The sequence below is a fragment of the Alligator sinensis genome, unplaced genomic scaffold (assembly GCF_000455745.1).
Source record: "Alligator sinensis unplaced genomic scaffold, ASM45574v1 scaffold84_2, whole genome shotgun sequence".
Taxonomy (NCBI): domain Eukaryota; kingdom Metazoa; phylum Chordata; order Crocodylia; family Alligatoridae; genus Alligator; species Alligator sinensis.
The window spans coordinates 1,275,054-1,295,234 of NW_005842247.1; the positions used below are offsets into that span (position 1 = coordinate 1,275,054).

Genomic DNA, 20,181 nt, shown 5'->3' on the forward strand with positions numbered 1-20,181 from the left:
TCCCTAAACCTGTCTTGCAACACAGGAGACCCAGACAGCATGCCTGCACTACAGCTCCCTCCCCGTAACTGCTCTCAGCTACTTCTCCCTCAGATGGGGAAGAAACAACAAAGAGAGATTTGGTGATACACCGGGCAGAGTTAACTTTACCCCAATAAGGGCTATTGAGGTAGGAACAAGCTACCTTGAACAGCTTCTGTCTAATCAGCCAATGACCCCATACAGATGCATGACACTTGTACATGCATTGTCACCACAGAGTGGCTTTGGATAGACCCATAGTCCTGCTTAGTCACTGTTTCCTCTCCTTTCATTTTCTAAAACTAATTGCCTTCTTTTCTTTTATTATATATAAGAGGGTCAGTGAGACTGTTTCAGTGACCCAAATGTTACCGTTCAACAGCAAGGGTTTTTCTACAGATTGATGTGCTACATAACAGACTGACAGATATAGCACATGCACAATGTTTTGATCCCTGAATAATGAAAGGACAGTTGCTTTTATGGCAGCAAGGGTTGGAGCTTTAAAATATGCATGTCAGTATAGTGTGGAGCCAGACCTTGCAGGATACCAAGTGCATTGTATATTTACTGAACCAGAAAGCAAGAGGCTGCGTATGCTTCTCCAGCCAGGTGCTTAGCGCATTCATCCAGGGGTTGGGAAGTGGGTGCCAAGCCCCTTTTGAGTGGAAAGGTTTCAAATTATAGCATCTCCTTCTTTCCTCTTGTCCTGCTCAGTGTGTGTCTTCTGCAAATCCCATGTTTAGAACATGATGTAGAGTACCCTGGTGTTGTGTGGTAGTATACCTGAGCTGGCTCTAAACAAGCTAGCTTTGCACCAGAAGCAGCAGCCTGGCTCTGGTACCCCAGGCAGAGCTGGTTCAGCACTAACTCAGAGGTCTCTACATGGTACTGGATTGTGCTTTGCAGATGTATCTTTAGAAGCCCTGCTCTTCCCTGTGCCTTGTACAGAGTACTTGAGCCTCTAAGTTGGAGTCAGCAATTCCAGGAGCAGGAAGGACAATTAAAAGTTATGCACTATAGTGCTGAACCTCAGTCTTGTTATTTTATCATTATTATTTATTTGTGTTATTATAGTGCCTAAAAGTCAAATTATTTAGCCCTGGTACTTTTGGGTTATCTGGGTCCATGTGCTTTCTCCAAATCAGGCAGAGAAAGGACGTGAAACTGGATCCTCTCCATCCCAGGAAGATGCTCTAGACTAGCTACTGGACAAAGATCACCTCCTCCTCACTGTGTTTTCTGTGAGGCCTGATCCAGTAGCTATTCTTGAAATACATCTGCCAGATAGGCAGAGGAATGCTTAGTTTGTTCCTTAGCACCCCAGGAGGTCAACACTATGCAGACCTGGATGATTGTGCTCATGTTTAGTAGCAAAAATATTGCTGTCCACTAGTGGTGGAAACACATTTGTCTACAGCCACAAGCAGATGCCAGGCGCAAGTTGTTAGGTGTTTGGCACTGCTAAAATGCTGAACATAAACACCTGGGGTGCATCTACATGGGCAATTAATGAGAAGCAATAAACTCCAGTGTATATCATGTCAGAATGTATTGCTCCTGGGTGGTGCATTTACACATGTCCCTGGGACTGCAGCACGTTGAGCTGAATTGGAGCAACCCCAGCTGGCAGGGGGTGCGGGGGGTCAGCCTGCCAGCCTGGGGCCTTTCCGACCCAGTTCAGTATGCTGTGGAGGTGGTGGCTGGGGCATGAGGGTGCTCCAGTGCAGTCTTACAAGTACTAACCTATGGTGGTGTTTAATAGTTTATTGCAACTTAATAGGGCCACATGTATAGATGCAGAGACTTTACTGCAGAACTAATTAGGCAGCTCCACAGTAAACCTCTCATGTAGTCATGCCCCCGAAGTAGCAGTTTGGTGCCTTTATCTCTTTGCAAATCTAGCCTGGAGACACTAGGGAGTCTAGACCTCAATGAAAGTGCATCTCCTCGGTGCCTAAGTCTCTTCTGAGCATGGGACCCAGCCATCTAGGTCAGTAGGTCTGGCAACAGTGAGCAGAGCAGCCCTATATGCTTTTAAAATCTGGACCTGAGTTCCTTTTGAAAATAGGCACTACAGAAGGTTTTTCCATTACAATCCTGAATTAAGTGAGATTGTTTACAACTGTACTGTACCTTTCAGAAACATAACTCTGAAACATTTACTCGGTAGTTGCTGAATTCTTAAGCATGTTTCCTTACCTTAAAGGCAGAAAATGGTTTGATATTTTTTAAAATTATTATTCCTTTTGAAAAAAAAAAAAATGTACCTGCCTCAGGATATTTTGAGCAGTCATTTATTTTGATTTCGCTAAAGCATGCATGTTCCTAGCCAGGCCTTTGCTGTCAGCACATTTGTGCCGCTTGCTCCTTGCACAGGTATGAAATGCCCTCTAGTGGATGAAAAGAGCATTGCAGCAGTGGAATTGTAACCCACTCCAAACGTTACTGAATTGGGCTAGTTGCAAAGAGCTCCATTTATTTATTGTTAGTATTATTTATTGTCTGTATTACTGTAATACTTAGGAACTCTAGTCAAGCACCAAGACTCCATTGTGCAAGGTTCAGTGTATACATAGAAAAAAACACATGTTCCCTGCCCCAAAGAGTTTAAAATTTCATCCCTGTTTGATACCACTTGTTTCATTATTAAACTTTAATGCACTTTAATTACTAAACTTATGGTTATTAATCACAGTTTCCTATGGCTTGACATTCTAATAATAAAAATTATCATTATAGGACATTAATATAGTACTTTGTATGTTTAAAGTAAGTGCAGCATGCTCATCCACTTAATATTCCTGTCCAAAACTCCAAGCAGTTATTCTGATGCACATTTTTGCAGTAGGGGAATTGGAGACTAAGGCCAGACTGACAAAAGTACCGATTAATATGAAAAGCCTTAATTGTTGGGTGGGACCTGAGTTTTAAAGACAAGGTCCTTGTTCAGAGATACTGAGTGTAATGCCAGGGGAGCTATAGTTTCTCAGCACCTCTGAAATAAGGTCCATGTTTGACACTCTAAATTGAGGCACCTAAAATCTGCATGCTTCTGGAAATGCTAGGAATTTGCTCAGAACTCCACAGTGAGTTGTTGGTCCGCTCCTAGTCACTGTTCCTTCCACTTGAGCTGCTTTCCTAATGGAGTTAAGTTCATGATATGGAAAATAAATGTCCTCTAACCACTCTGCCCTTAATTTATACAGTTTGCTGGACTCATTTGGCAATGTGATATTTTATTTTCCGTAGAACTGATGTCTGCCCACGAACTGGAAAAGAAAGAACTAGAAGAGAATTTTGAAAAACTGCGGCTGTCACTCCAGGTTAATGCTTTCATTATTTCTAGACCCTTATTATGTCACAAAACTGTTTCCCCTGCTCATACAACAGTAAAATGGAATTCTCTAAGCGCCTGGGTGCTGGGTACTACTGACCTTTAGCAGCACAGTGTTTTATCAGTAATGTAACTCCCAGCACACTGGTTGGTTCTGGGTGCTTAGTTTACATCATCCCCATGCTGTAATTTCTCAGTAACTCTAATACATGGATCCCTGAATGCTGACTGATGGATGGCCATTGTTACCCACTCTGAGTTGAGGGATTTGCATAATCACTGTATGATTATTTCTCAATAACTCTTCTGCTTTAATTGACTCCTGTGCTCATTCTTTCTAAGTTGTGTTGCCTACAAAATGCCTTTTTAGCTTCTTTCTTCCTCCAGCTGAAGTGGAAAAACTCTAAATGTACATGAAGGAAAAGCAGGGAAAAACCATTAGTAATGTGCGGGCCGCCTCCCGATCCCGTCCATGCGGCCATGTGCGGGCTAGGAGCGGTATGCGAACCTGTCTTTGTGCATGCAGGCTGTGGCCAGCAGCCCGGGCACGCGGGGTCGGAGAGGACCGGTGGCGAGCTAGAATTAGTCACAGACGCGTAATGGTTGATTAAAAGATTGTTTACTTACACCAAAGATGGTCGTGGTGTAGGCTGGACAGTTTTCCAGGCACGGCTCTGCTTAAGTCCTCGCTAGAGGACTCCAATAATTGACCCCGGAGTTGTTGAAGCTCCGCAGGTTCGGCTCGGTAATTGGCCCCGGAGTGGTTGAAGCTCCGCGGGTTCGGTAGTTTCAAAGGAAAGGGATACGTCTAGGATCACGCTCGGTGACGGGGAGAGGCTAGAGGCCGTTTGGCCCCCGGAGTGGTTGAAGCTCTGCGGGTTCGGTAAATAGGTCCCCCGGAGTTGTTAAGGCTCCATGGGTTTGGTAAATCGACCCTCTGTTGCCCTCTTAAGGAGAAAAGAAAAAGCTGGGTTCGAAGGGATTAACAGCGTTTAGAGATCTTCACGCTCTTTCTCCCAAACTCCAATTGCTTTCTCTCTCTCTCTCTCTCTCTCCAACTTGGGCGGAAGCCACCCAAGCTCTTTATACTGCTAGCAAGCCAATCGCTAGCCGCCACGTGTGCCTATATTAAGATCGGCCAATAATGTGGTGCGAATCTAAATACAAATGGCGGGAACTCCTTTGCACCGTGCATCACTATGATGCAAAAGAAATGCACCATGCAAAGAAGGCTACAAACTGGCGGGAAATACTCTTTTTGCACGCAGGTTCTCTATTGTAGCAGAAAACTCTACCGTGCAAAGGAGCTGCAATTTGGTGGGGACATAATTTAGCGGTGCCGAAGCACACAAAAACAAAAAACCCCAACTTTGGGTTGTGACAAGTAACAGTAAAATGCAGGTGGAGAAAGGTTTTAGCTTCTTCAGGCCTATCAAATTCCATTGCAGTAGAAGTAAGCACTCTCTAGCCTTTCCTTCCCTCCTTAGCAAGTCAGCAGGGCTCTTTTCACAAGAGCTCTTAAGCTCTTATCTATCAATTTCAGAAACAGTTTCCTCAAGAACCATCCCCTTTTGGGTCTATAACACCACTTTGTCACTTTTATTGCATGCCTCTATTTACCTTACACATTTTGCCCTCATAAAACCAGCTAAACTTATGAATTTGAAATGAAATACAGCTCTTCCTGTTTTCTAGATTGAGGTGGAAATCCACTGAATGGGGTCCTCTGTAATGTCTGATAAATTTCTAGGTCTTGTATAAACAAGTAAAGGTACCATTTTAAATGGCACCAACTCTGCTTGCTTTACTGTTCAGAAATTACTTCCACTTTTCAAAAAAGAAGTAAATAAACAGCATGTGCCGTTCCACACGGCGATTGCGGCACCATTGTTTGTGCAACGATAGAATTGAAAGTCATGTCAGCAGTTCTATTATTTGGTGCAATAACTGAATTATGACAGTTATGGCTGAGAATTTACACAAATAAAAGACAGGAAATCCAAGGTATTGGTCTCCACAGCAACTGTAGCTTTTGCTGGTGTCGTATAAAGGATACTAATATTCTTGCCGTAAACAGCTACTGTAATCAATCACAAAGGGCACTTTGCTCCTCAAAGTATGTGTTCTTGTATTTTGCTTACTTAGAAAAAAAGTTTCCCTTGCTATCCTACAACAGAACCCACAGAATACCAGCTGGACCTTTGTGCTCATGTTGAGATACAGCTATTATTAAACTACCCACTTACATCAGTGCTGAAAGTCAGATTCAGTGAGTTTAGCATTTAAATTCCCTTATTCTATAAAAAGTAACTGAAGAAACTGACTGCAGCATTAGGGTGAATGGTACTCACATGTTTCAGTGTCAGACATTCACCAGGGTGAATACATTGATTGTCTCTCAGGCTCCATCACCAAGAGGTAGTTAGCCATGTTCATCTGAAGTCAACTTCCCCATTCCTGGAAAATGAGTTGTTTTGTACCCTGCTATTCTGCTTCAGCACTGCAGAACCAATGACATTAAGAAAGAGTGAGCTGTACCCTATACTACTTCATGCATCATCATCAAAACAGATACCTACGTTCCGACTGCAGAATCTCCCTTACCAATGATGAGGCAAACAGGACACAATTTCGGTTTTAGCTGCTCAGTTAAATGGTGTCATATGATAAGGGGAGAAGGAACAAATAACTTTTTTTACCTGGAAGCTTTAACCTTCTGCCCTATCCCTGTGTAGAAGTAGATGGTACAGTCAGCCCAGGTCCTGCTAACAGTGATGGGTAATAGTTGTGCAGCCACTTCAAACCAAAACATTTCCCCCTTACTCTCTTTAGAAACTTTGTACAAAGCCCATTTCGTAGAGCTTTAGTATTGCAGTTGTAGAGTGCTGTGAACTGTCTTCATTCATCTCAGGAGAATTATGTCTGAGGCAGAGCGATGACAATTTGAAGTCAACACCATAAACACTTTTGCTGCTTAACCATTTTAGCTACCCTAGAGCTTAGGACAGTGGCAGAGACTGAATACTATTTCCTCCCCATTATGAAACTGAGAAACAGTAACCTACTAGGAGCATATCTGTGATTTTAAAAAGAGGGAGGAGGGGCAAAGAGTCCACTGGCATAGGTGGTATGACCGACAGCAGAGACCAGTGATTGAGACCAGAGTTCTCAGCAATGGTGAACTCTCTGCATTTGTACTACATAGTCAGTGGGGTGCAGCCATACCATTGTACCCCCAGGGACTGTCCCTGCCTTTAACAAATAACCGCTTTTACAAGTCTCACGTAAAGATATGCTTTTCAAAGCAGGCATATTTGGTCTCAGCGAGCCATAAAAGCTGGGATGGTTTAGCAGGACAGAATTTAAGAAGCTGCAATCAGTGTCCATCTTAAGCTAAAGATGTGGCTAGTGAGGGGATCCCTAGCTAAAATGCTGATTCTCTTAGCTTAGGTTATTAAAGTCTTCACTGAGTATTTGAGTGAATTAATCTGAAAACATCCCCAGGCAGCAACATCTTAGGCCTTGTGGTCATTTCCCCGTGTGCTTTGGCAGCGGAAGTTGATTTGTATGCACGGTTCTAATTTGGTGGGGGGATGAGCCCCCCCCCCCATAATAGATGAGAGCCTCCTCCCCACCCATAAGAGGCAAGAACCCTCCCGTGGGCCGGTCAGCCCCTGGCCTGCCCCATGCCTTTCTAAGCAGCCCAGGCGGCAGCGACAGCAGCTCCTTTCAGCTGCCACTGTCGCAGACCCCGCCCAAGAGTCAAAGTGTAATTTGGACCTTGTTTGTATGAAAGTATCATTGCAGACTAATAGGTTTGTTTTCACTTGTCATTAACTCCAGGACCAGGTGGACACCCTGACATTCCAGAACCAATCTCTACGGGACAAGGCAAAGCGATTTGAAGAGGCTTTAAAGAAAAATACTGAAGAGCAATTAGAGGTAGCTGACAGCTGTAATGTAGCTCGGAAAACCACCAGGACAGGCACTTGATTTGTATTGGTTAGTGATTAGCAAAGGAAGTCTGAGCTTGGTGGGGCAGGGAGCGTGGGGCTGGGGCTGGGAGCAGCATGGAGCCTGCGCCCAGGGGCTGGCAGGAGCATGGAGCTCAGTGGGCAAGGTATGCATGTGAGGGAGGGTGGAGGAGGGTGTGGGAACCCCCCACGCACTCCCCTACATGGCATACAGCCCCTGCTGTAAGGAGCAGAAGTAGGCAGAGGTACTCAGGGTGCTTGTGCCCTGCATAGGCGTTGGTGCCCGGCAGCACATGGCTCCAGCCAGCACTGCACTTGCAGGTGAGGAGTGCAGCCTGCCCCTATCCAGCCCCATGCTGGAACCGGTTGCCTTCCCCGTCCCATGCTGCGCAGGTCCCAGGACTCTGCTGGAAGATTAGGGGAGCCCACCTCCTGCTTCCCCGTGGAGTCCTGGGATCTGTGCAGCACAGAGAGGGGAAGGCAGCCAGCTCCAGCACAGGGCTTCCCCCAGTGCCACGCAAGTGCAGGAGCTGCATGCACGCCATGTGGAGCCCACATGATAGAGGCAGGCCCGGCAGGCTGCGGTCCTCACCCCCACACTCAGCATTGGTCGGAGCCACGTGCTGCCAGGCACCGGTGCCTGTGCTGGGGCAGTGGGGGCTGCATGCCATGTGGGGGAGTGTGAAGGGGGGTCCCCACACCCCCCACCCTCCCTCACACCTCACAGACTTAACATCCCCACCTCACACACTCATACCTTTCCCCCACAACCCCACCACATATACACATACCCCACAACATACCCTATGCCCCCACACACAGCCATACCCCCTTACAAACCCTATATACACACCCCTTCCACACTCTAGCATCCACACACCCCTGTACCCCACCATACGCACATACACCCCCTGCCCCACCATACACGTACCACCCATACCCCACCACACACACACACATATCCCCACACCTCACCATACACACCCCCCCCACACCCCACCATACATATACCCCCACCTCCAACTGCACCCCACACCTCCCACACACAATATACAAGAGTAAGCCTTTATTTTTTAATTATTATGCAATTCCCTTTATATACACCACACAAACACAAACCATGACAAATATTTTTTGTAATAAAATTAGAATATGTTATAGTAGGTGTTTGACTTTTAGAGTATGATTTGTTTTTTTCCTGGTCCCCCCCCTCCCAAAAGCAGTATTTCCAGTGGGCAAGGGGAGGGACTTCTGGTGGCAAAGGTCAGGAGTTGGAGGGCAGGACTTCTGGTCCCAATATGGTGACTAGGGGAGGAGCTACCCATGAGGCACTCAATAGCTCACCAAAACTTGTTAAGCAGTCCTCCAGCTTAGATTCACTTGGGTCCTTAGCAAAACTTTAGCCAGTGACTGAATGCATGATTACGAAGGGCAGACTTAAATTCACTGTTGTCTTTTCCTTCCTAGGTTGCACTAGCTCCATATCAGCACTTAGAGGAAGACATGAATAGCCTGAAACAAGTTTTGGAAATGAAGAACCAGCTAATACATCAACAAGAAAAGAGGATCATGGAGCTAGAAAGGCTGGTCAGTTTTCTTTTTCTCCCTTGGGGGAGATAGGTAGATCAGAGCTAAATCAAAATGGAGGCAAGAGAAAAAGAGACTGTGAATAGAAAAACATAATGGAGGGGTCACAGAGGGCTAAACAGTGTCCCCACTTACTGTAATGTGTCTGGTTTTCTCAGAAAAGGAAGAAGGGTCTTTTTTTTATCCCACTTCCTCAGCAGCCTACCATATCCCCCAGTCCCTTCCCACAACTCCCCATTCTTATGCCTCAGTCTTTCACTTTGAAATCTGCTCTGCCTGTGGTAACTGGAAGTCTCATGATGGGGCAGTGGGGGTTGCTGCTTCATCACAGCACTCAACAAGATGCATTTCCTTCTTGGGGAAATTTGAGACTCCATCTGAACAGCTGCCTGTGTAGATGGATCTAGCATAAAATGCATCACAGGTGAGACTTAAATTTTCACAGTGCCCTTTCTAGCATGCTGCTTCCTGAAGTTAAGCCAGAATTACAGAAACATGCACTGATGTGCTATATTCAAGAATATTTCTGTGGCATAGGTGGTTCTTAATCTGTAAAATTTCGCTTCCATTGTCTGTGGTAGCAGAATGTCACCTAGTGAAGGTTGAGAATTCCCTTCTGTTGACTTTCCTAAGTGGAACATAGGACTAGAAGGGGCCTTCTAAGTTCAGTCCCCTGTGTTTGCAGGCAACCACTGACCCCCAAATTCCTAAAAATCATCCAGTCCAGACCTTCATTTGCTAAAATCTATGGGGCTTTGTCAGATTGCCTTGAAACGAGGTGTGCCTCATCAAAGTGTAGGATTCCAAATAGGGAACAAAATATGAAGTCATTTGAGCCTGGCATCCTGAAATATGCTCCCCTGAAAGAACAACTCCTCTTAGTGTTGACAGATTCTGCACTGGATGGATAAACTGTGGTTCTAATGGTGTCTAAAACCATCTCAGCTACTCCATGTTTACCCAGATAGAGTATGAGCCTAATGGGTTGTATGTATGGACTGAGTAGTCAAAAGCCTGCGCAAGTTGGCTGGCTTGTGGGTATGTGTACCAGCATTGAACATGCCTTATGCCCTGCTAGCTAACATCAGTTCAAATCTGGCTCTAGGCTCAAATCTCAAAAAAGCATTGTCACACTGCTTTCATCTTCCTCTTCAACCGTTTTATTTTATTTACGGATAGTGTCACCTGAATACAGCAGAGGGGAAAGGGCTTTCAGCCAAAGGCCAGGTTTGCACTGATGCTGGCCAGCAGGGCCAGTAGACAGATGTGGGTGGCAGGTTGGTTGGGAAATATTACAAGCAGCAAAGATTGTCAGCCCTACATTCTCCCCTCCCAGCCATGTGCTCTGATCTGAAGTGGCTCTGCTCCTCTTGAGACCTGTGAGTCTATCTTCCTTCTCCACTCCCCCTTTTGTGAGCCAGGATGTATGAATTTAAAAATAAACCAGGAAATATAAAGTCAATGTGCACCTCATGTCCATCTGGGGAGGAGCTGGCTGGAATAGGGAAGGTGTCTGGTCCAGAGCAGGGTGGGCCCTGGGCATTTGAAGAGCTTGTCTGCATGGTTAGTGTAGTGGGGGCTCAAGGCCTGGGATCCTTTGCAGCTTGGGTTGCATGCCAGAATTACACAGCACCCATTAGCTTTGCTGACCCACAGTAATATCTCAGCTGCAAACCAACATGATCAAGGCAGCTGTGTGAATCATCACTGACCCTCCAAGTAACATTTCAATTTATGCTTAAAAAACCCTAGGAAACTCAGTTACTACAGACCTGATTAGGGTAGAGTTAAGGCTGCTCACAGTATCTTGTTCTCTTCCAAGATATCAGTAAAATTAACATTTCTGAAAACCAAGAAATGAAGAGTTTGAGTATTTAAATCCAAATTCAGAAAGGCAGAGCGCACAGAGGTCAGGTACATGCCCCACAGCCTGTGCTCCTCCCTCTGAGTAGGCTAGTCACTCCCCGCATGCACACATACTCTGCTTTGGAAACCTTCAGCAGGCATGCAGACACTACAGCAGCCATGGGGCCCTGCTACATGTTCAAATTAAAGCTGGATAGAAGCCAGCTATAAAGCTATACAATTTCAAGCACTAATTTTATATCTGGTTGGCTCTTTTTTAACTGCCTAGTCATTTTTATTGTGTGATTATTACTTTGCATGTATGGCTGGTCTAAATTTATTGTGCGATTAGCCAGTTAATTGTGTGATAATTACTTTGCACTTGTGGCCTGTCTTACTTTGCATGTGTGGCCAATCTAAACTTATTGTGTGACTGACCAGTTAATTGTGTAATATATGTAACATGTAGCAGGGGCCTTGATCTAGCCTTGCCCACTACATTGGATACTGCCTTCACCCCTTTTGAAACTTCTTCCCACATGATGCCATCTCAAAATGCTTCCACTTATGCATCATTAAATCTACACACTGTGCTAAATGCCAACAGTCCCCATGGTAAGGATCACCAGCCCCCATTACACCCCATGCAGGAAGCACAGCTTGGGCTCCTGTAAGAAATTAGCAGTAGCTATTGCCAGCACTGGGAAGAAACAAGAGCAACATTGCATAAGCAATATAACTTAACTCTGTAGTTCCCCATTACTCAACATTTGAGTTCTGCTGAACTGGATCTTCTGTAAGGCTTTGACATACCCACCAGCATGCCCCTGGTTCAACCCTGTGTTACCAGGGTCATGCAGTATGTGAGGTATCCGGAAGAGCTCAACAACTCCACTCTTTTCGAGGGTGATCCCAGCTACAGGAGAGAGAGGTTCTGCAAGAGAGACGTGGTGGGGGAGTCAGGAGGGGGGCAGTTAGGAGAAGGATGAGCATCACCACTCTGCTAAGTCAGAACATGGGGCCTATGGCACCACAGCCTCGCTTCAATACTGTGCTAGTGTGACTGCATGAATTTCTCTGGAGTAACACTGCTAAGCTAGGCCTATAGCATCTACACCCTAAAACCAAAACTGCTGCCAGTGATTTGTGCACCTCTAATGAGAACTGTCCACTGGTTCTCTTAGGAAAATAGTGCCTCTTCCCTTGAATCAAAACCCATATCGCCCTGTACCAAGTGCTACTACCAGGTGAACATAACAAGCCAATTTTGTCATTGCAGGCTGAGATAAACCTAATACTGGAGGAGAAAATTCAGGTGCTACAACAACAGAATGAAGACTTCAGAGTCAGGATTGATCAGAATACTGTTGTAACAAGGTTTGTACAGATATTTGCAAATGCCCTGAGTTTCACAGGAAACAGTAAACATTACAACAAGCCAGAGATTCAAAGGAAGTCAAACTAAGCATATTATCTCCCTTGCAATGTTGATTTCCCTCTGCTCGTTTTATTAACAGTTTTTCTTCTGTTAGTGACTGTCTGTTTCAGCTTAAAAGAGGGCTGATTGCATAACCCTGTTAAATAATGGTCATGCTCTTGACCACAGTACTGAGACCAAAAATGCTGATTGACTCTGAAACCAGCACTATATTGCCATACTATTTGTTGGAAGTTGATGGGCTCTGGTACTTATTTGAACAATAAGTCCTTAGTATTTGTGGTAGCATCTCTGTAGCTGAGATTGGTTTAATCATTTGGGAAAGTGGTGAGGGGAGGGTTGGATATTTTTTTATAACCCTGTCATGTCTAGGAGCCCTAGTCATGGCCCAGCAACCCTGTCCACTCTACAGACACAGAACATAAGGTGGTCCCTGCCTCAGTGACATTACACTCTAAATGTAAGACAGGAAGCAGTGGATGAAAAATGGGCAAAGAGGAGAAATGATACAGCATGATGGGCAGTGATCACAGTGCACCAGCTATCTAATGACTGCCAGATTTGCAAAGCAAGTATTAATAAATCTGATTTGCCTCCTGGGTGTCAGCAGCATACAGGGCAGCAACAGCAGCAGCCAGGTTGAAGGTAGCAGTGACAGTAGGCAGGCCAGCAGCACAGCACCTGCTATTTTTGCACTGCCCTCCCTCCTGCAACCAGCAACTGGGGCTGGTGCTCTGGTTGCTCTTCCTAGTGGTCTTCAATAATACCAGGTTAATGTGCAATATCAGTTAGATACAGCATTGGAAGGAAGGAAGCCATTAGGCTAAAAATATGATGGCTGAACTTTCCTGTTGGTTTTATCTTTAGAAATCCCCTGATGTTTACAGAATCATAGGGCTAGAACTAGAAGGGTCCTCAAGGGTCACCTAATCCAGTCCCCTGCATGGAAGCAACCATTCCTGGCAAATGCCTGTCCAGCCTCTTCTTGTACGACCTTTCCCACGTAGTTGTGGCTTTTATTTTAAACAGTTCTGGCACCCTTAAAAAGGTACATACACCATATTGGCATTCAGCTCTGAAATAGGCGCATACAGTCACTGGATTCCCTGCTGGGACATGGGTGCTGTGCTTTTTTTTCTCCTATATAAATATCTCAGTAGGGGAGCCTTGTCTCCAATAATTTGCCTTGAAGAGGTTAATGCCTGATGCTTTGGGGGTAGGTAAAAAAAAAAATCTTGCCAGAGTGCACCATTTGAGTGAAACGTGAAATACCATCTTGCCCTCAGCCAGCATGTCAGGCTGTACAGTACACAGGAGAAGACTCCATATAATTTTCTTCTAGCTAGTGTCCTAGCTGCAGGGACTGTTCTTCACAGAAAGACCAAATCCTTTAAAATAATGTAGGAAGCTGTTTGCTTCATTCAGCAAGGGGACCCAATCAAGACAACCTGACATTTGTTTTCTGAGACACACAAACCACAGCATCATGTGTCTTAGCCTTGCACTAGGCCACCTTGTACTGAGAAAAGCCATCAGATACGCAAGGGAAGAATAGCAAACCCTCAGCTCTGCAGGGTGAATTAGCCACAGATAGTGGAAGGCTCCTATAATGAGGGATTAAAGAACATAAACTGAGCAGTACCTGAGTGCTGAACAGCAACGTATACTGAACAGCAACCCCTGTTCCTTCACCACCATAGGGATTGGAAGCAATCCCTGCTGCTGATCATCTTGACACTGGGACATGAAGCAACTAGTGCATACCTCTGGGTGGAGGCTCTTGGCCTAGCCCATGCTGAACAACTTTAAAGGTGTAGGTTCCTGGGCCAGTCAGACAGGGTGCCTGGGAATCTTATTATTGTACTTTGCAAGATCTTTTATTATACGTATGCCTTTGAGCTGTGGGCCTTGCAGCAGGTGTTGCATACTCGGAAGCTCTGTGCCACAGTCACAGGTGGTTGAACTAAAGGTATAGCCCCACTTCTTCATTACTTCCTTGGAGCATCCAACTCCAGTGTGTAGGCAGTTGAGACATCACCACCTTTGCAATGGTTTGTCACTCCTTGGTGGTAAAGACTCAGCTGCTGGAATATCCATTTTTTCACTGGCAGGTATTTTTTTCAGCCTCTTGTTCCATATTTGCCTGGGAAAGGCTATGACAGAAGATGGGAATCGAGGTACACTGGCGAGTGTTAAAATAGGTGACTGGATGGGTCAGGGGTGACAGGGAGGAGATATTAGGGCATTCTGCCTCATCACACCTACATCAGTGCTTGCATCTTTCTGGCTGTCTTCCTGCAGCACACTGCAGTTTTCTGAAGGTCTGTTTTTATTTTACTAACAACCCTAAGTTTGTCATAGGGTGTTAGGCTTGTTTTATGGCTGCAGTGTGAGGGAAGGGCTGGAGCAGAGGGATGTTCTTATTGTCTAAATGTCTGTTCCCTGGCTGCCTGTGACTGCAGGGAACTGGATTCAGTGGCCTGGAAGGGACCACACAAATTCATGTTCCTTTCACTCAGATACCAACAACAAACCTCCTGAAGCCTTGCAACAATTCATGACCCTGTGGGTAAAATGTACCAGAGCAGATTAGTAGGCCCCCAAAGTAGAAGAAAAGCTTTGTAGTTAGGTCACTGGAGTCAGATGCAGATCCGTAACCAGTTCCTAGCCTGGCTGGGGTAAGTGATGTAATCTCCCTGGGCCTCAGAATCTCACCTTTGAAATAAATAGATACGATATAATTCTTCCTTACCCCTGCGCTTTGTCACATCTATTTAGATTGTAGGATCTTCCGGGTAGGAACTATACTTTAATAACATAAAGGAATTCCCATCTCCATCAGGATCTCTAAATCGTACCATAACAACAACAGATCTATTTTACAAAGCACCCATGGCCAGTCCTGCCAGAAAAAAGCTTATTGGAGCATGTGCCTGTGTGGACAGTATGTGGATCTTTCATATGCAATCACTTTGTGTTTGCTTGTATCCCATCATATGTCAAAGCAGAGATGACATAACATGGCCAAGCATGTGGAAGGGTTGCTGGAGTGTGCAGTAGCCCATAGGCCAATGTGAAGGCTGTGTTCTCTCTAGGAGAAAAAATCAACCTTCATTCTCCAATACACCATGAGGTTGTTTCTCCTTGTATCTAGTAATATCATATGAGATGATGCAACGTAAATAAAGATATCCTGGTCCCAGAATGCATGAGATCAAAACAAGCCACATAGCACTTCATGGCTCCTTTCCTTCTCTACATGCCACAGCAGGTTGCCTCATGAAGGCATGCCTGTATTGCAAAAATCTATTCATGGGTTCTTGACTAGGAAGCCTCTCTCCTGCTCAAATGTCTTGCTAAATTAGCTGTAGCTTGTGCGTATGCCTCAGAGCCTGCCGCCCCCAGCAAATTGCAGTATTTATTAATGTCATAGCAAAAAGTCTATTCCCTGACAGACTAGCGAGTACACAGTAACATGGCATCTCATCCTGTGCATCTTGTAAACCTTATTAAATATTGAAGAGGCTAGTGTCTTCTGTGGGCCTGATTCTTCTACTTCTGCCCGGGTACGTCTGATTTTACAAGCAGTAGGTCAGACATAAGAGGAAACTGAATGAAGATCAGCTCCTTGAACTTTGTGCTGCACCAGGCTGCATGCCAGCATCACCTCCTTTTCTGGCCAGAGTGGAGGTTTTCCCAATTTATGGGTGTGTGGTCTAACCAGAAGGCTGGTAGCCTAGCCACCAGGCCAGCACCACCTCCTTTTCTGGCCAGAGTTTAGAAGAGCAGCCCCGCCACTCCCCTCCCTGCTTTGAAAAGACATTAGGTACCTGACCATCGGGAGGGCAGGGTGGGGATTCAAGATTGGGGAATCCCAACTGAACAGTGATTCCCTGCAGCTCTCAATCAGGCACCCAAGTCTTTGATTGGCTCCAGTCCTCTGCTGTTGGCATTATTTTGAGGGAACTCAGGTATCGTAGGGCTGGACAGCAGTATAGAATAGGTCGGAGGAAGGAATTCCTTAGTAATAGCATCCACTTTCCCTCAGAATATACACTGCCGCCTTACAAGAGAGCCCTGGGTAACAAGCTTTCATTTTTATATGAAACTGAAGTTGCCAACATCAAAATCGGCTCTGCCCTGGTGTAACTCCACTGAGCCAAGGGCAGAAATATGAACTTCACCCATCGTCCTTAAAAACAAACTGGCCAAAACCTGGAGTTCCTGCTTCACCAGCTATTCATTTTTTTCAGCATCTCTGTTTGGTCACAGACTGAAATAAAATTTTTAACCAAATTTCTCTGTAAACTTGAAGCTCCCAGGTCCTGCAGCTGTGCAGTGAGATTGGCCGTCAGGTCTGCAGCCTGCAGAAAAGTAACAAGGAGGTCAGTTTTTCTGACTGGGGGCTTCCAGTGTCTGTGATCCCGACGTGCCTGTGGCATGCCCTGGGGGCAGGGACCTGCAGCCACCAGGGTCAATGGCTCGAGGACAGCTACACCAGGATTCCAAGGAAACCTGCACTGGCTCTGACAGTGCTCTAAGCAAGACATTTTAGGCTGAGGAAGCCAGCATCATTAGGCAAATTTTGGTTAATGTTTCTGACTAACTCTATCCATAGATAGCCCATGTGTCCACAGGAAAGCTGCAGCGTGCTAAGTGCCAGGGAAAGCTTCCCCATAGTGTGCCACCAATGTGCCTTAATCCTTGTCTCTGTGGACTTCTCATCCTGGTTGCACATGCTGAGACCGCCATTGAGGATGCCAGGGAGAGATGGTTATAATCATAGGCATGTTCTGCTTTGCAGTGACTTGACTACACCACCTACTTCACAGGGTCCTTTCCATCAATTGCAGAAACAGGCATAAAATGCCATCTGATCTCAGATGGGACTTGAACACACAATCCGCATGAAAGAGGTCAGTGCCTTGTCTATTGACACAGTGAAACTAGGTAGCAGCAGCTGCACGGCAATCACAACCTGGGTCAAAATCATATCTTGGGTGCAAAAAAGAAGAAAGTCTCCATATCCCATGACCAACTATTGTCTCTTGCTGCTGTTTTGTGATTAAGATTTTTTATTTCAGATTAATTTGAAAATATGCATAAAAACAAAAAGATCCTCAAAATTGTTTAGTGCTTATTGGTCTGTTGCGTATATAAAAACACACACAGTTTTAGTGTATTTGGAATTATATATTCTTTTTAATAACAAACTCTATCTGCTCTGAAGCCATACCTATGGAGTAGACCTTTGCAGTAATAAGATAAAGTGCTTGGGGTTTTCCTTCAGGTTGCACTGAGTTGAGTCAGCCATTGTGATCTGAATAATATTAGTTGATATCAACAGTGTCCCAGGATACGCACCCCCCCAGCCATGCTACGTGATGTACTTGGCTTTCACATATGAAAGCAGCATCACTGCCTTGCCAGTATGTACCTTATGCAAAGTGGTGACTGAAAAGAGATGGTTGTGGACAACTTGCTTTAAAGACAGTCCAGGAGTGGTTGGTTGTATGAAATGTTAAGCGATACATTATTCCCCTCTCCAGGCAGTTATCTGAGGAAAACGCTAATCTGCAAGAACATGTTGAGAAAGAAACTGAGGAAAAGAAGCGGCTAAGTAGGACTAATGAAGAGCTGCTTTGGAAGCTCCAAGCAGGAGATGCCATGAGCCCTGTTAAACTCTCTCCTACATCGCCAACTCCTATTTATCGCTGTTCATCGGGGCCTCCTACACCAGCAAAAGTCAGCACTGTGCCAAGATGACAATGCTGTGCTGCTGCTCCATATCACCTGGCTTTGACATCCTTTTGCAATCTGCTGAATGTTATCATCTAAGAGCATTTTAACAACCATAGATACCCAGGGTTTGTTACTGCAAGCAAGCTCTGTAGCTGCATAACCGTATACTAGACAGTGTACTATTACAGTTCCAGAATAGAACCTCCTGGTACTGGCTCACTGATGTGTTAGGATAGTATAACCAGTGTAGTTTGATGTATAGCACTGTACCATGGTTAGAGCCAAAAAAAAAAGGAAAAAAAACGTACTAATGATTCATCAGAATGAACTTTTTGCTGCAGCATTTCAGGTTAGTTACAAAGTTCACCTTTTGAATAGCTAAATATATGCGTGTGTTTATATACATGTATTGTACCTTTCTATGTGTTCATGTTTATATAGACACACACATATATATGTAGTCAAAGATGTTCTGAATTGCATTTTTTTATATTATTGGATACTACTAAGTGCTGATATATTTTCATTATAGTCAGCAGTTTTCTAACTCGTGCCTAAGACTTATATCTAAATGAAATGCTTTTCTGTCCAGCCTCCCAGGAATATTTCTACCCAAAAGTGAAGAAAGTTACACAGAAGTAGAAGCGCCTTCCAAACGACCACCAAGTGTTACACTCTATGACATGAACACCAGCGACTTTGACATTCTGAAACAGTACTGCCTTTGAAACAATCACCTTCGTACTCAATGCCAGATAAGATCGCTCATTCCATTCACTGAATTTTAATTATTAGCATTAACGTTGTGAGTGGCTATATGCTAGAGATGAGAAACCCTCAGGGTTTTAGCAAATTCCATATAAGTTATTTGTTAGGATGACTTCATTTTAGTCTTTTAGATCCTAGTTATGCTTTTTTCTTTAACGAAACTTTTCGAAAGCAATCAGGATCTCTAACAAATCCATGAAGATGTTGGGTCTGGTACCATATTGTTTTACTACATGTCCCAGAAAGGAGAAAAAATATTTCCTGGGACCTTGATGTTTGGCCCAGAGGGTTAATTATCTTAGTGGGAGGCTCCCAATACATAGATCCAGCTTGCCTCTGACTACAAGGGCCCTTGCACAGGGTGGGTATAGCTTGTCCTTGTCCTCTTCAATATCCAGCAGAATGCTAGTGAAAAATCCTTGGGGCTGTGCAGGGTCACAAGAGGCGAGCATGTTGCCCCTTGCCATAGATTCCCATATATTTCACCCTACGACATGTTATCCACATGCATGCGGCACTTTGGAGGAATTCTGAAGACGTCCACCTAACCTAAAGCAAATTCTCATGTTTCCCTATTGCTAAGACGCCCGTCACTGCATATGGAAACTAGGCCTGTATTCAGCCATGGCAGTTTATAATGCAGGCCCCAGTTAGACTAGATATAGGCTGTCAGACTATTCTGAAGCAGGCCAGTTTCCCAGGGATACAGAACCTAGAAGAGACTTCAGTAGGAGAATTTAACAGGCCTTGGCAACATTGCAGTCCTAAATCATGGACTAATGCAACACAAGCAAGGGACCCTGTTTTCTTTGCTGTTATCTACAATAGGTTCCAACCGTTGCATCAGATTTGTTCAGATCAGAACATGAGGAACATGGTGGAACATGACAGCATGATTCCCCACACATAAAAGAAATGTCTGGTTTGCAACTGATGCAATGCTTTTCTTTTCCATCAGTGTTAGAGAGCCTGCACATTTTCCTGCCCGCTCCTAGGGTCTAATGTGCAGTCCAGGAGATACGCATGTTAAACCCAGGCAGGAAATCAGTTCAGGGTCATGGAGTGATATGAAAAAAAGTTGTTCTCACCATGTGTGTAACGTGGTGTCTGGCTGATGGCCTCAGCAGGGCAGCATTTAATCCATACTGAGTGTTTGAACACACCATGTGGTTCAGCTTTCCTATGAAATACTCAGGATGCTTAAGCAGCAGTTTTGTTACAGCCAGCTTTCAGTCTTTGCAAGGACTTTACCCCATTCCAGGATATGAAAGTTAGTTAGGTGTTAACTTTTTGTAGAGAAGTTTATTTTTCTAGCAGCTTTGCATGATACTGTGATACTGAGTAAGCTGAGCAGCTCTTTAGACTAGATCATGCCACTTGCTTGTGCTCCAGTGACTGACACTGCTGAAATGTGTTACTAGGCTTTAGCTGTGCAGCAAGTGCAACCTGAAAGTAGGATAGTTGTTAAA

The 20,181-nt window shown here is 44.8% G+C and overlaps 1 protein-coding gene across 1 annotated transcript in view; it reads left to right on the forward strand.

Moving 5' to 3' along the window:
- MTUS2 (microtubule associated scaffold protein 2) overlaps positions 1-18,307 on the forward strand; it is a 489,087-nt gene extending 470,780 nt beyond the window's left edge. Inside the window, exons 11-15 of the mRNA XM_025208710.1 lie at positions 3,274-3,347; positions 7,202-7,300; positions 8,800-8,919; positions 12,044-12,141; positions 17,752-18,307. Of these exons, the coding sequence (XP_025064495.1) occupies positions 3,274-3,347; positions 7,202-7,300; positions 8,800-8,919; positions 12,044-12,141; positions 17,752-17,968 (608 nt within the window). The 3' untranslated portion in view covers positions 17,969-18,307. The remainder of the gene's footprint in view (positions 1-3,273; positions 3,348-7,201; positions 7,301-8,799; positions 8,920-12,043; positions 12,142-17,751) is intronic.
- Positions 18,308-20,181: the final 1,874 nt, after the last annotated feature.